General features: G+C 59.8%; 1 protein-coding gene across 11 annotated transcripts in view; it reads left to right on the forward strand.

Annotated features, from left to right (window-relative positions):
* The window catches only part of Erc1 (ELKS/RAB6-interacting/CAST family member 1), a 137,341-nt gene extending 125,297 nt beyond the window's left edge, over window positions 1-12,044 (forward strand). For 6 of the 11 annotated variants that reach the window (XM_069988846.1, XM_069988847.1, XM_069988842.1 and 3 more), the window contains 2 exons: window positions 7,367-7,555; window positions 8,823-12,044. In XM_069988846.1, the coding sequence (XP_069844947.1) occupies window positions 7,367-7,555; window positions 8,823-8,960 (327 nt within the window). In that variant the 3' untranslated portion in view covers window positions 8,961-12,044. Of the gene's footprint in view, window positions 1-7,366; window positions 7,556-8,822 lie in introns of those variants that run through there. The other 5 variants (XM_069988850.1, XM_069988853.1, XM_069988848.1 and 2 more) reach the window with 1 other exon arrangement.
* Window positions 12,045-12,857: the final 813 nt, after the last annotated feature.

Raw genomic sequence — 12,857 nt, forward strand, 5'->3', positions numbered from 1 at the left:
ACTGTGGTGAGTGGTAGCCGGGCCGAGCACCAAGTGGACAGCTTCCCAATGGCTGTGGGCGGAGTATGGACTGGGCATGGTTGCCAAGGCCGAGGCAGGAGGTTTGCGAGTTCCAGGCCACCCTGCTCCATAGCGAAACCCGGACACACCAACACTGTTTGGGTTAGAGGCGGCGTACAAGAGGACACCAGAGAAAGTCAGCGTGTCAGTTCGCCCGCCGTACTCCGCAGGTGTGCGTGTATTGTGCAGCCTGCAGGGTCGCAGGCAGGGGGTGGGGCTTCCAGCCACGCGGAAGGAACATGGCAGTGCCCTGGGCAGCACGGCCCCAGCCGCTTTGCCAGGAGACAGGAAAGCGGCCAGGCCGGAGCGCCGACCTCCCTTCTCCTCTGCCCTAGAGTGACTTGTAACAGCCCGTGGTGCTGACTTCACTTGGCAGTCACTGCACGATTCCCTGATGTTCTAGGCCAGGGTCAGACTCCTGGTCCTCCTGCTCAGCCTCTTGCCCGGGGCTGCGTTTTGGTGGGGTGGTGGTTCCGGGGTTCAAACTCAGGGCCTCACCCTGCCCAGGCAGGTGCTCCTGGGGCCACACCTGTGACCCCTGGCTCTGAGCCCTCAGCTGCCATTGGTTGCTTAGCACGGTGCAGCTGCAGGTTCTAGGAAAGGGGGTCTCACCCTTTCTGAAGTGTGCCACAACCATCACGACACCATACAGATTTTTACTCGTGGGGCTGGGAAGGTGGCTCAGTGGCAGAGTGCTTGCCTTGCACGCTTGAGGCCTTAGGTTCAAGTTCTCAGCACCACATAAGCAGAAAAAGCCGGAAGTGGTGCTGTGGCTCAAAGGGTAGAGCGCTCACCCTGAGCGGAAGAGCTGAGGGACAGCGCCCAGGCCCAGAGTTCAGGCCCCATGACCGGACCCCCCCCAAAAAAAAAAAAATTCTTAGTGCCTGAAAATACGAGTAAGGGCTTGCAGTGCATGTAGACCAGTCGCAGAGCACTCTAGCATGCGCCTACCATACGCCGCGTCCTTGGTTCAGCCCCCGGCGTCACACAGAAAAGCTATTTCCGGAAGGATCGTTGTCTGTTTTCTACTCACTCTGCAGTCCTTGTATGCCAGGAGCTGTTTCCAGGCCTTCCTTCCCGCACCCCAGCATGTTACCCTCTGAGCTGCACTTGTCTGGGCCCCAGAGGCCAGACAGGCCTACTGTACTTTCTAGAACCCCCCACCTCCCAGTTACCCGGGGTGGGTAGATCTAGATCTGCAGTCAGTGTTTCTGGGATGTACTTAATGATGCACTTGATTGAGGTGTAGCTGGGCTGCGTCGCCGGCTACTGGTGATGTCAGGAAGCCACAGTTGTGCACAGATGGGACTTAGTGTTTAGATATACAAAACAGAGGCCTTGTTCTTCTTGGTAAAAATTCAGGATTTAAGGCAAGACACTTGTTAGCAAGACCTCATTGAAACCCTGCAGCACTGGACCTATAGCCCTGCTGCTCCCTGTCAGGACCGGAGGCACAAATTCCAGAACAAGGAGGACTCGGGCAAGCCCAGGAAGGGCCTCGGCTGCCGGAGCTCCCTCCGCGTGACTAGGAAATGAGGTTACCCTGATCTGCTTTTGACACCCTGGTGTCAAACGAACATGTTCAGTTTGGTCACGTGGTAGTTATCTTGATGTGGCATTCGTGGCATTAGGCCCTCCAGGCACGGAACCAGCATTTATCACTGACTTCGCTTTTTACTCACTCCTTCACCGTGTGCCTGCCAGTCCTCAGATCCACATGGAATACTTCCATTAGACACGGGCGCTGGTGGCTCACGCCTGTCATCCTCGCTACTCAGGAGGCTTAGACCTGGATGGAGGATTGTGGTTCAGAGCCAGCCCAAACAACCACGTGATTCCATCTCCACTTAACTAAAAGCCAGGCTGAGCCAGGTGCCTGAGGCTCACGCTGGTAATCCTAGCTACTCAGGAGGCTGAGATCTGAGGATCATGGTAAGAAGCCAAGCTGGGCAGAAAAGTCTGTGAGGCTAACTCCCATAAACAACTCAGAAAAAGCCAGAAGTAGCACTATGACTGAACTGGTAGAGCACTAACCTTGAACACAAAAGAGGCTCAGGGACAGCACCTGGGCCCTGTTCAAGCCCCAGGACTGGCAAAAAAAAAAGCCGGGCTGGAGGTGTGGCCCAAGTGGTAGAGCTCCATCCATGAGCAAGAAAGACAAGAGAGACTCTGATATCTCTTGAGTTCAAGCCCTGGTGCCGGCACACAAACACTTCTGTTTTAAAAAGCTGGGCTGTGATGTCAGGTGCCTGTAATGCTGATTGCTCAGGAGACGAGATCCAGAGATGGGGATCAAGTCCAGCCTACGCAGAAAAAAATTGTGAGACTCCCAACTCCAGAATAACCGTGCCGAAAATGTGTATCTGCAGCCCTCCCAAGGCTAGCTTTATTCCAAGATAGGTGAGAAAAACAAACAAAAACGAGTTGATGATGACCGGAGAGCCGCACGGGTGACGGCGCGTGGGTTATTACCACCCGCGCAGGCCCCGCGGCTTGCCGATAGTCCTGGCAGGCCCAGGCCCAGCGCCCGCCCTCCTGACTTCGGCCCTGTGCCGCGAGGCAGTTCTGCACCACTGGCAGCGTGTGAGATTGCACACCGACGCAGATCTGCCTCTGGGTTGAGACGCCCTCGTACCAGTCCCTGAACCCACGCCACAACCCGCCAGGGGCCGCTTGCTGCCGACCACGGCCATGCAGCCCCCCGCCCCGCCTACCCCCTCGGCACTGGAGGAGAGCAGCTGCTCTGCCGGGTGCGTGTAGCCCCAGACTCTGAGAGGCGGGGGGACCACTCGTTGGAGGTCAGCCTGGGGTGCCTAGGGGAGACCCTACCTCAAAATTTGGGGCTGTGCGGTGCTGGGAGACGTCCAAGCAGCCGTCCATTCAAGGAGACACCGCCCTGTATTAAGATCACGAGCCCCAGAGTTACCACCTCACTGGCCGATGAGTGAAAGTATTGTCGAGGGCAGCGGGTACAAGCAGCCAGCCAGCGGCCGTGCCTTCCGGGACGGTACAAAGGTGCCAGGACGCAGGAGTTCGTGGGCAGGGGAGCCTGCCCCTGCCGTCCACTGCCCTCTGCGTGCGTGCACAGGCGTCTAGCGATGCCTGAACCTGATGCTTTATTCTTGGGCACAGAAAACGCAGAAACGTATGAGTGTTGAGACGGCAGTGATGACGCAGCCCAGCGCAGGCACGCTTACGAAGCATGCAGCCCTGAACCGCACGCGTCAGCCTCAGACGAGCTCTGCAGTATTTTTTCCTGGAAGGCTGCTTGTCGGGAGGTCATCGGTAGACGGTTTATCAGACAAATGCCAGAAGAGCGTGAGGTCACTCCCGGTGGGCGAGCCGCAAAAGCAGGCGACAGGAAACGAGTCCTCGCTGCTAAACCCACGGCGCAGCAGGGCCTAAAGACCCTCAGAGCGGTGCGTGCGTGTTTGCGTCGCTTGTTGTTGAAGGATACAGTAGCAAGGGTGTACCAGAAGTGGGGAGCAGCCTCTGCGCCCTTTCTCCTGCCATTGCTCCAGCTTGAGTTTACCCCACTGTTTCATTCTGACTCCTAACCTCAGCACCCCACGACCCGTGGCTCTGGATGAAGGAAGCAGGGCCTCCGGCTCTGGCTTTCTCCCCTAAAGCGTCCACAGAGTTTGGACACGGGTTTACAGGTGGAGACACTGTTTTGGGAGTGCTAGAAAGTGAGGCCAGCCGCTAAGACATTTCGTACAACGTTAGAACGTTCTTTTCTCTTCCTGGGTTATCCGTCGTTCACCGCTGACCTAGAGCCCCCTGTGTGTTCACCGGCCAGCTGCGCATGCCCGGGCCTGGCTGGCTCCCGCAGCCGTGGCCTGCCCGCACCCCGCTGCTCACTGGCTGGTACTCTGCCGGGTGCCCCGTGAGCTCTGTGAGGTGCCCTGGTGCTTTCTGCCTGTTCCGTTGGGCATTCTTGGGGCTGCTACCCTACCCTGCTCCTCAGAGCTGCTCCAGGCCTGGCGGGAAGTTGCTCCGGGTCCTTCCCTGTGGAATTCTTTTTTTTTTTTTTTTTTTTGGTCCAGTTGTGGGGCCTGAACTCTGGGCCTGGGCGCTGTCCCTCAGCTCTTCAGCTCAAGGCTAGCGCTCTACCACTTGAGCCACAGCGCCACTTCCGGCTTTTTTCTTTTTCCTTATGTGGTGCTGAGGAATCGAACCCAGGGCCTCATGCATGCAAGGCAAGCGCTCTACCACTGAGCCACCTTCCCAGCCCTTCGCTCTGGAATTCTCTGGCTGTTAACTCCAGTGGCTGACGCCAGTGACCACCATGCGCACAGACTTCAGCACACCTTCCTACCCTTGGATCATAGAACTTGGTGTTGTTTTTTCAAGTCTGAAAGGCTGGCGATGTTGAGGTAGGGTGTCCATCAAAATTGTCTCACGGGGAAATGTCAGTGTTTGGGGAAAGATCCGGCGATGCACGCAAGGTTTTATTCTCAGGTGAAGGAACTTGGCAGAGAAAACAGGCTTATTTGTGTTTTTCTCAAATCCTTTTTTCTACCCAAAGCCTGGATTGTTCGCAAGGTGAAAGGGGTGATGTCTGGAAATCGTTGATCCACGCAATGGGTTCGTAGCATCTTTAAGTTTCTCAGAAAGCATTTTTATTTTAAATATAATTTCCTGATTGACTCCAGCAGACGTATCCAGAAGGAGCAACTCTGGTCTGGCCAGCCAAGATCCCTCTTAGCTTCTCAGCGTATGGGAGTGGGAAGGTCTGTCGGTTTGTCAGTCTGTCTGTTTGGAATGGAGGTACAGATTCTCTCACTTGGGAAGGGCCCAAAGAAAGAGAAGCAGGCAGGGAGTTGTACAGTTGGAAGCGAGCAGAGCAGCTGGAGGAGGTGTGGGGGAGGGGTCCCGGGCCCAGCTGGCATTCGTTTGTTCTAGGGAACTGCCATGCTGAGGGAGGCGGTCGGGGAGATCACCAGCCCCGTGGGGCCAGTTCGTGAGGGGCTCTCCTGACCCCCAGAAATGCCGCTGGTCCTCGGGTGTGCAGGGTTTCCCGAGGGAGCTGCCCGTGTGGAAGCCCCCGCCCCCCGCCCCGCTGGCCCCTCGGCCGCCTCTCCGAGCGCCACGGCACACACCGCTCCTCTGCCGGCCGTTTCCACGGGGTTAGCATCCTGGCACGACAGGAAAGGCCGGTCATTACCCAAATCAAGACATTCTCTCCTGAGGGGTTCACACCGCTGCAGCCACGGCTGCGTTTCCGGTGTGCCCCGGAGTCCGACGGTAGCCGAGCTTTCCCCCACACAGCGGTGATTCCGACCATCCGCCCAGTGCGTGCGATAGATGAGCTTGCGTGGCTGGCTACTGAGAGCTCTGTGCCATCTTCATGCACACGTGCGCAGGAGGATTGTGATTAGGGGCCAGCCTGGACTGTCGTGAAGCCTGTGTTAAAGCAGAGCGAATCAGATCAGGTGTACCAACTCAAACCCAGAACCCCAGCTGCTTGGGTTAGGGGCCAGCACGGCTCCCTCGCCAGAAAAAAAGTTTGAGATTCTGTCTTGACCAGTGAGCTGTGGCCACCCCGCGCCCCTGGGTGAACCACCGCCCCTGGGCTGTGTGGCGTAGGCCTTCATTCCAGCAGCCCCGGAGGATCCCAGCCCAGGGATAAAGCAAAAACAGTGCAAAAAAACAAAAGTGGGCTGCACAGATCAAGTGGTAGAGTGCACTTGAGCCGCGGGCGCATGGCCCCCGAGTCCACCCCACTGCCGCCAAGATAAAGGAACAGCAGGGGACGGGGCAGCAGGCGGCGGGTCGGGCTGGAGCCCAGGCCGGCTTCGCCGCGATCTCACAGATAACTCTCAGAGGCCTTCAAACGCTGGCCTGCAGATCAGACCCCAACTCAGCTCTCGTCTTGCAGTCATGGCGGGGGTCGGTGGGGTGGGCAGTGGCTGGAATGACAGTGTGGCCCGACCATACCACCAATGTAGGGGAGGCCTCCCCGCGAAGCCACACTGGACACAGCACACTATTTACGGAAAGTGTCCTCCTTCCTCCTCTGGAGACTGGGCAGCAGCATTTCTGCCTAATGGGAACAGAAGAGACAGGCGGGGCGGGGAGGGGAGGGAGGAAGGCAGGGGGTCAGGGAGGAGGGCAGATAAGGGCATTTCTCTTGACTGATATGGCTCACGTATTCCAGAGGCCAAAGTGACTTTTAATGGGCAGATGCGGGACTGTGCTGGTGGGACGGGATCACAGACCTCCAGATGCTTGCGTGACTATGTTTTGTTTTTCTCAATCGTGGGGCCTGAACTCTGGGCCTGGGCGCTGTCCCTCAGCTCTTCAGCTCAAGGCTAGCGCTCTACCACTTGAGCCACAGCGCCACTTCCAGCTTTTTTCTTTTTGCTTATGTGGTGCTGAGCAATCGAACCCAGGGCCTCATGCATGCAAGGCTAGCGCTCTACCACTTGAGCCACAGCGCCACTTGCAGTTTTTTGAGTGGTTTATTGGAGAGAAGGCCTTTTCTGCCTGGGCTGGCCATGAACTGGGATCCTCAGATCTCACCCTCCTGAGTAGCTAGGATGACAGGCGTGAGCCACCAATCCCGGCTTTGTTTTGTTGTTAACCATTTCCCTTTGAGGGGATAAGAAAGACTAAACATTCTGGCGGTGGGTTGCATGCAATGGGGTTTTGATCCAGGATGAAAATTAAAGTACACTTGCGTCTACTGGGTCCAGACAGGCCCCAGACTCGATACCACGTTATACTCCATAGGCCTAAATCCTGAACTCAGGATCGTTCTCTATGGGATCCACAAAGTACTCCGTGTCACCGTTGAAGGCAATAAGTACCAGGGCCCATTCGGGCAGACCCTTGCATCTGGGAGCTCTCAGCCAGGATGTGTCGGGGAGTATCCTCACGAAAATGCCCGCCCTCCCGCCAGAAGCCCTGGGAACACTCAGGGTGGCTGGTTCCTGTGGCTGAGAGTCGGGCTGGGTGTCCTGGAAGGATTTCTTGCGCCCTTTGGGAGAGGCGTCGACAGCCACTGTGAACGACAGGGGGCTGAGCCTGGGTGGCGAGCTCTGCTCCCGTCTTCCAGACCAGCAGTCACTTTGTAACTGGCTCACCATGACAGGAAAAGAGGATGGGGGGGGGGGGACTCGGGGCCTCTGGGGCTGCGTCTTGTCCCAGCGACCCGCCAGTATACAGAGTTCTCCACCCGGGATGGGCGCCCGGGGCCGTGCTCTCGGAGCTGGGTGCTCGGTCCCTGGCTGGTCTCTGGCGTAGCAGAGCACTTGAACATCTCATCTCTGACTGACCCTGACTCTCCTCCCCCCCACTTCAGATCATCCAGCCCCTGTTAGAACTTGACCAAAATAGAAGCAAGCTAGAGTTGTACATCGGACACCTGACAGCCCTCTGCCATGACCGAGACCCCCTGATCCTCCGCGGGCTCACTCCACCAGCCTCCTACCACGCGGACGGCGACCGGGCAGCTTGGGAGACGGAGCTGCAGAAGATGACCCAGGAACAGGTGAGTCTCTCAGCCGACCTTTGACCCGAGCCTGGCAAAGGTCGACACTGCCGTGGGCCGACACTCCGGGAGTGGCCTTTGGCAGCTCGTGGGAAGGACGCGGCTCCAGGAACCATGTCTTAACTGACCTATCAGCTCCCATTTGTTTCTTCAATCCACCACAAAAGCGCGCTACGGGTCCTTTGTGGAATTACACACAGCCCGGGGGGACTCCCTGGGGCTGGCGTGGAAAGGCGTGCGTTGCGTTTGTTTTCTGGTGAGGATGACAGCTCACGGCTCTGTTTTCAAGAGCTCGGTACACCGTTCTCCAGGATGGTGGATGTGCTCCGTATACCCACCCTCTTGCGCTTACTCTGCCTGCCGGAGCGGAGCGGAAACCCTTCCCATCCCCCACCCCCAAAAACTACCACTCCTCCCCCATCGCAGGTCACGGATAGTCTTCCAAGGTGCTCCCCCAGACTCCTCCCCCAGAGCCACTGCCTTATGTGTCTCAAAGGACAGACGTAGAAAGGGGTCAGGGACAGTCAACCTGCTGTAGGTTATCACGTGCTTGGACAGCCTCTGGACGAAGGTCTGGGAGGGAAACAGGTCTTTACCAGGTCAGTAGTGTGCATCTCTCCTTGTCTTTGGGGAGCTGTTGAGCTTTGGGGGTAAACGAGCCACTGGATGAGTCGGCCGAGGCTGGCCTGGGGTGGCCCATGGGCACCCTGGTGGTGGGGCTCCCGCCACTGGCCCATGCCCCGACCCCCGACCCTAGAAACCTGAGCAGTGAGCTGTCTACTTCCTGTTCACCTCCCCACCCGCCCGCCCGCCTGCTGCTTCCAAAGACATGCTCATCTCTCCGGGACTTTACCAACCACCAATGATCTGGCTCTTGCTAGGGTGGGAATAATCTGGGCATGTTCTACATTTGAAACAACAGATTGTGAAACTCCTAGATTATTGTCCTTGTATAAGGTAAAAGAAGAAATGGCACAATTTTTTTTTTTTAAGTTTCTAGCATCTTCTGGGGTTTACCCAGAGCTTTTTTTATCCAAGCCCTCCAATGCTGCGTACATAACTACGTGTAAGAGACCAGGCCAGAAGGGCTTCAGTCCCCCCAGGGCAGGGAGCACGGTGCATGGAGAGGCCAGCCCTGCCCGGCTTCCCCCCACACTTCAGACAGGGTGGGGGGGGAGGGTTACGTGGGTCGGTGAGGAGCCACAATCCTCCCGGGCCTGGGGCCGCCCCACGTCTGAAGCCGCCCCCCCCCCCCTTTGTCTTCCAGCTCCAGAGCGCCCTGGAGAAGGGTGAGCGCGACAACGCAGAGCTGCAGGAGTTCGCCAACGCCATCCTCCAGCAGATCGCCGACCACTGCCCCGACATCCTGGAGCAGGTGGTCAACGCCCTGGAGGAGTCCTGCTGACCCTGCCCGCCCGCCCGGCGGGGGCAGCCTGGAGCGGGCGTGGGACCCTCCCCTCCGAAGCACACCCTGCCGTGAGTGCCGCGTCCCCCACCCGCCGCCCGCGCACTTCTGCCTCCGGAGTTGTCTCTGATGGGCGGCTGTGCTGGTCTCCCTGAGGAGCCCCCCGTGGGGACAGGGCGGGGCCACAGCCCACCCCTCTCCCTCCCTCCGTCTAGCGTGGCCGCAGGTGCTTTCTCCCAAAACGGGGGAGGAGGGTTCCGAGGACAGAGCAGGAGCCCCCCACCCGCACCCTGCTGTTCTCTGTGGGGGTGGGGTGCCGTGGAGCTGAGGGAGCTGAGTGTGTGTGCCCGTGCCAGCCCAGCCCTGGGCGTCGAGAACATGCCGGACCTCCCAGAATGCTCTCCACTGCCCGCCCCAAGAAGATGCCGGACCCCCAGAATGCTCTCTACTGCCCGCCCCAGGAAGATGCCAGAACCCCCAGAATGCTCTCTACCGCCCGCCCCAGGAAGATGCCGGACCCCCAGAATGCTCTCTACCGCCCACCCCAGGAAGATGCCAGAACCCCCAGAATGCTCTCCACTGCCCGCCCCAGGAAGATGCCGGACCCCCCCAGAATGCTCTCCACTGCCCGCCCCAGGAAGATGCCGGACCCCCCCAGAATGCTCTCCACTGCCCGCCCCAGGAAGATGCCGGACCCCCAGAATGCTCTCTACTGCCTGCCCCAGGAAGATGCCGGACCCCCAGAATGCTCTCTACCGCCCGCCCCAGAAAGATGCCAGAACCCCCCCAGAATGCTCTCTACTGCCCGCCCCAGGAAGATGCCGGACCCCCCAGAATGCTCTCTACCGCCCACCCCAGGAAGATGCCAGACCCCCAGAATGCTCTCTACCGCCCGCCCCAGGCTCACCCAGTGCCCACCGTCCTTGCTGCCTCTTCACCCGCATGTCAGAATGGCAGCCTCGTGCCACGCCTGGAACCTTCTTTGGGCACAGTGAATGTGTCCCTCCCCCTCCGCCCCCCCCATCCTCCAGTTGACTGTGTGCCCGGTGCCCGGCACCACCTTGAGAGCTGGGCCGCGGCGTGGGTGCTTCGAGACGCCCTTGAGTCAGAGCACGGGGGACTTTTCCAGAAGAGTCTTTCGCCAGCCACGCGGCTCGAGATGTGTGCCGCCCCGGCGTTGTGCTGGGGGCTGGGGCGGCGCCCGTGGGGATCCGCGGTGGAAGGCTGGGCAGCCAGGGGTACCCCAGCCTCCAAGCCCTGCCAGGCTCCAGGGAGACCACGCACCCCACACCTGGTCCAGGTTCTCGGCCCTCATCCTGAGAGGCAGGCTGGCGGGACGGACAGCGGTCAGACGGTCGGATGCTTGGCGCAGCCGGGCGGCGGCTCCGGGGCCCCCCAGGGAGCCCCCTTGGTCCTGCTCCAGCGGGCAGCCGGCATGAAGGAATCTGGGCAGTGCTTGGCTCCGTGGTACCGCGCACATGGCCGCCTGTGCGTGGGAAGGGCTGCGAGAGACCCCTCCCAGGCTGAGGCCATTATCGGGCCCGCACCCACGCGCACCCGCCAGCCCGTGACCCCCTCCCGCTGCCGCGCACCCTCCCCCACCGCCGGCGCCCCCTGAAGACCTGCACCCCGGCTGCTGTCCACGAGGAGCTGGTGTCTGGCCCACCCCTCAGCACAGGTCTGCCCTGGCCCTGCGGGGGCCCCCTCCCCCCACAGCCGGGAGTGGCCTCTGGACCCAGAGCCCCGCTGCTGTGTGGACGGGAGCCCTCCCCCCTCGCCGTGCCCTCCCCACCCCCACGCCCCGTGTCCAGGACATCAGTGACCCCGAGCCCGCCTCACCTCCCGCCGCGGTCCCCACGCGGGGGGACGGAGGCCAGCGCAAGGGTCTCCATCACTGCCAGCGCGGGCTGCTCAGGACGGGGCCTCGCGGGAGCCCGTGGAACCCCGAAATCCTTCTGAACAAAATGGCTGTCCTACCGACTCTTTTTAAGCAAAAACTCTCTCCAATGTTTTAGTGTCAAACCGTGAACCGCGTGTGTCCTCTCCCCGACGTGTGTGGCGAGTGCCGTGGCCTTGTCTTAGGTATTCCTCCTCCTGCCCCTTTTAGGGAGCAGCGGTTTTTAGGGGTGAACTTGGGGAGTGGATCTCTGTCCCACCCTCCTCCTCCTCCGTCCCCGCTTGTCCGTGTTGTCCGTGTGGCTCAGAGAATCGGGGCGGTTCCATTGTGTCCGTTGTTGAGCATATTAAACTATTAAAAAGTAGACGTAGAGCTGCAGACGTTGAAGCCGCGCGGCGTGTCGGCCATGCGGGGTGCAGGGCAATGGCATGAATGAAGGACTCCGGCCGCAGGGAGGCCAGACCCCCCCCACGCCGGCCGAGGCGGCCGTGACCACGCTCCCGGTGGGCGCCCGCTGCCCAGGGACCGGCCGAGCCGTGGGCCTGCGCCCCACCCGTGCCAGGAACCCGCTGTACCTCCTCGGGACCTCTGGGCAGAAAGACTTCCAAGTTGGTGACCCCCCCCGCCCCGGACCACCCTCACCCCCATGTCGGTCCCAGCCCAGTGTGCCTAATACTGTGTGGCAGCCCGGGCTCCACTTGGCCCCTCCCGCTGGCCACAGCCCCTCCTGCTGCCCACTCGGTGCTATGCCATTTCACCACCGCCCTGGCCGGCGCCCGGGCTCCCAGAACCACCCTGGGCAGGAAAGGAGGTGACCAGCGCCAGGCGCGAGGCCCCACCCCCCAGAGTGAGCTGGTGCCCCGCCCCGCCCTTCCTCCGCACCCCACCAGTCCTGCGCCCGTCCAGACGCAGCAGGCCCGGCGGCTGCTCCATGAGAGGCACATTGCACTTTAGTGGGGAGCTGCCCCCCACCCCCGTAGCTTGGGTCCCGGGGGGAGGGGGAGCGCGGGGGACTCGGGGCGCGCGTGTCTCTGACCGGCTCACGTCACAGAAACATTGTGTTCTGTTCCACTCTGCCTTGATCATTATTGTAAACACGTTGTTCGGGGTGTTTTGTTTTTCTTCTTTTTCCTTTTTTTTATTCACAAACTAAATCCGTCGGGAAATTATAAAGTTATTTAAAAGCCGTGTTCCTCTCCGTTCTTTCGAGGCCCGCCCCGTCTGACCGTCCCAAGGGGCCGGCGGAGACCCACGAGACGTGGCGTCCTCCGTCACCTTCCCCCGTCCACGGCACCTGCCACAGGCCACACCCCAGCGTGAGGCAGCAGGATTGGGAGTTCAAAGCCAGCCTGGACCCCGAAGACATTTTCAAAAATAAACAGCCCTGGTCACACTGAGGAGAGTGTACGGCTGTGTCTTCTTCATGGGAACAGCCCTGGCCACGTCTCCAGTGGGTTCTGTCCACTTAGTGTTGGTGGCTGCAGATTTTGGAAATGCTGCTGTTTCCCTATTTTTTTTTTTTTTTTTTGGTGCTGGTCCTGGGACTTGAACTCAGGGCCCGGGCGCTGTCCCTGAGCTTTGTTCAGAGGCTCAAGGCTCGTGCTCTACCACTTGAGCCACAGCTCTGCTTCCAGCTCCTTTTTGGCGGCTAATTAAGAGTCTCACAGACTCTCCTGCCCAGGCTGGCTTTGAACCGCGATCCTCAGATCTCAGCCTCCTGAGTAGCTAGGATGACAGGTGTGAGTACAGCATGGTCCTGTTGTCCTTTTATTGTACGGTGTTAAAAAAAAAAAAGGGGGGGGGGACATCTGCACAGCTTGGGCGTGGCCACCAGATCGCGGATCTCCAGACAATGTGGGAGCGTCTGGGCAGCCTTGGACACCAGCCTGCGGCTTGGGGAGCCTCCCGGGCCAGGAATCCCTCTGATGTCCTTGGAATTCTCCCCAGCCAGGGGCTGGGTGTCCATCCCCAGCTCTAGCTTCTGTTAAATACAACCATTT

Source organism: Dipodomys merriami, unplaced genomic scaffold, assembly GCF_024711535.1.
Source record: "Dipodomys merriami isolate MVZ:Mamm:240054 unplaced genomic scaffold, mDipMer1.0.p SCAF_368, whole genome shotgun sequence".
In the NCBI taxonomy this organism is placed as follows: Eukaryota; Metazoa; Chordata; class Mammalia; order Rodentia; family Heteromyidae; genus Dipodomys; species Dipodomys merriami.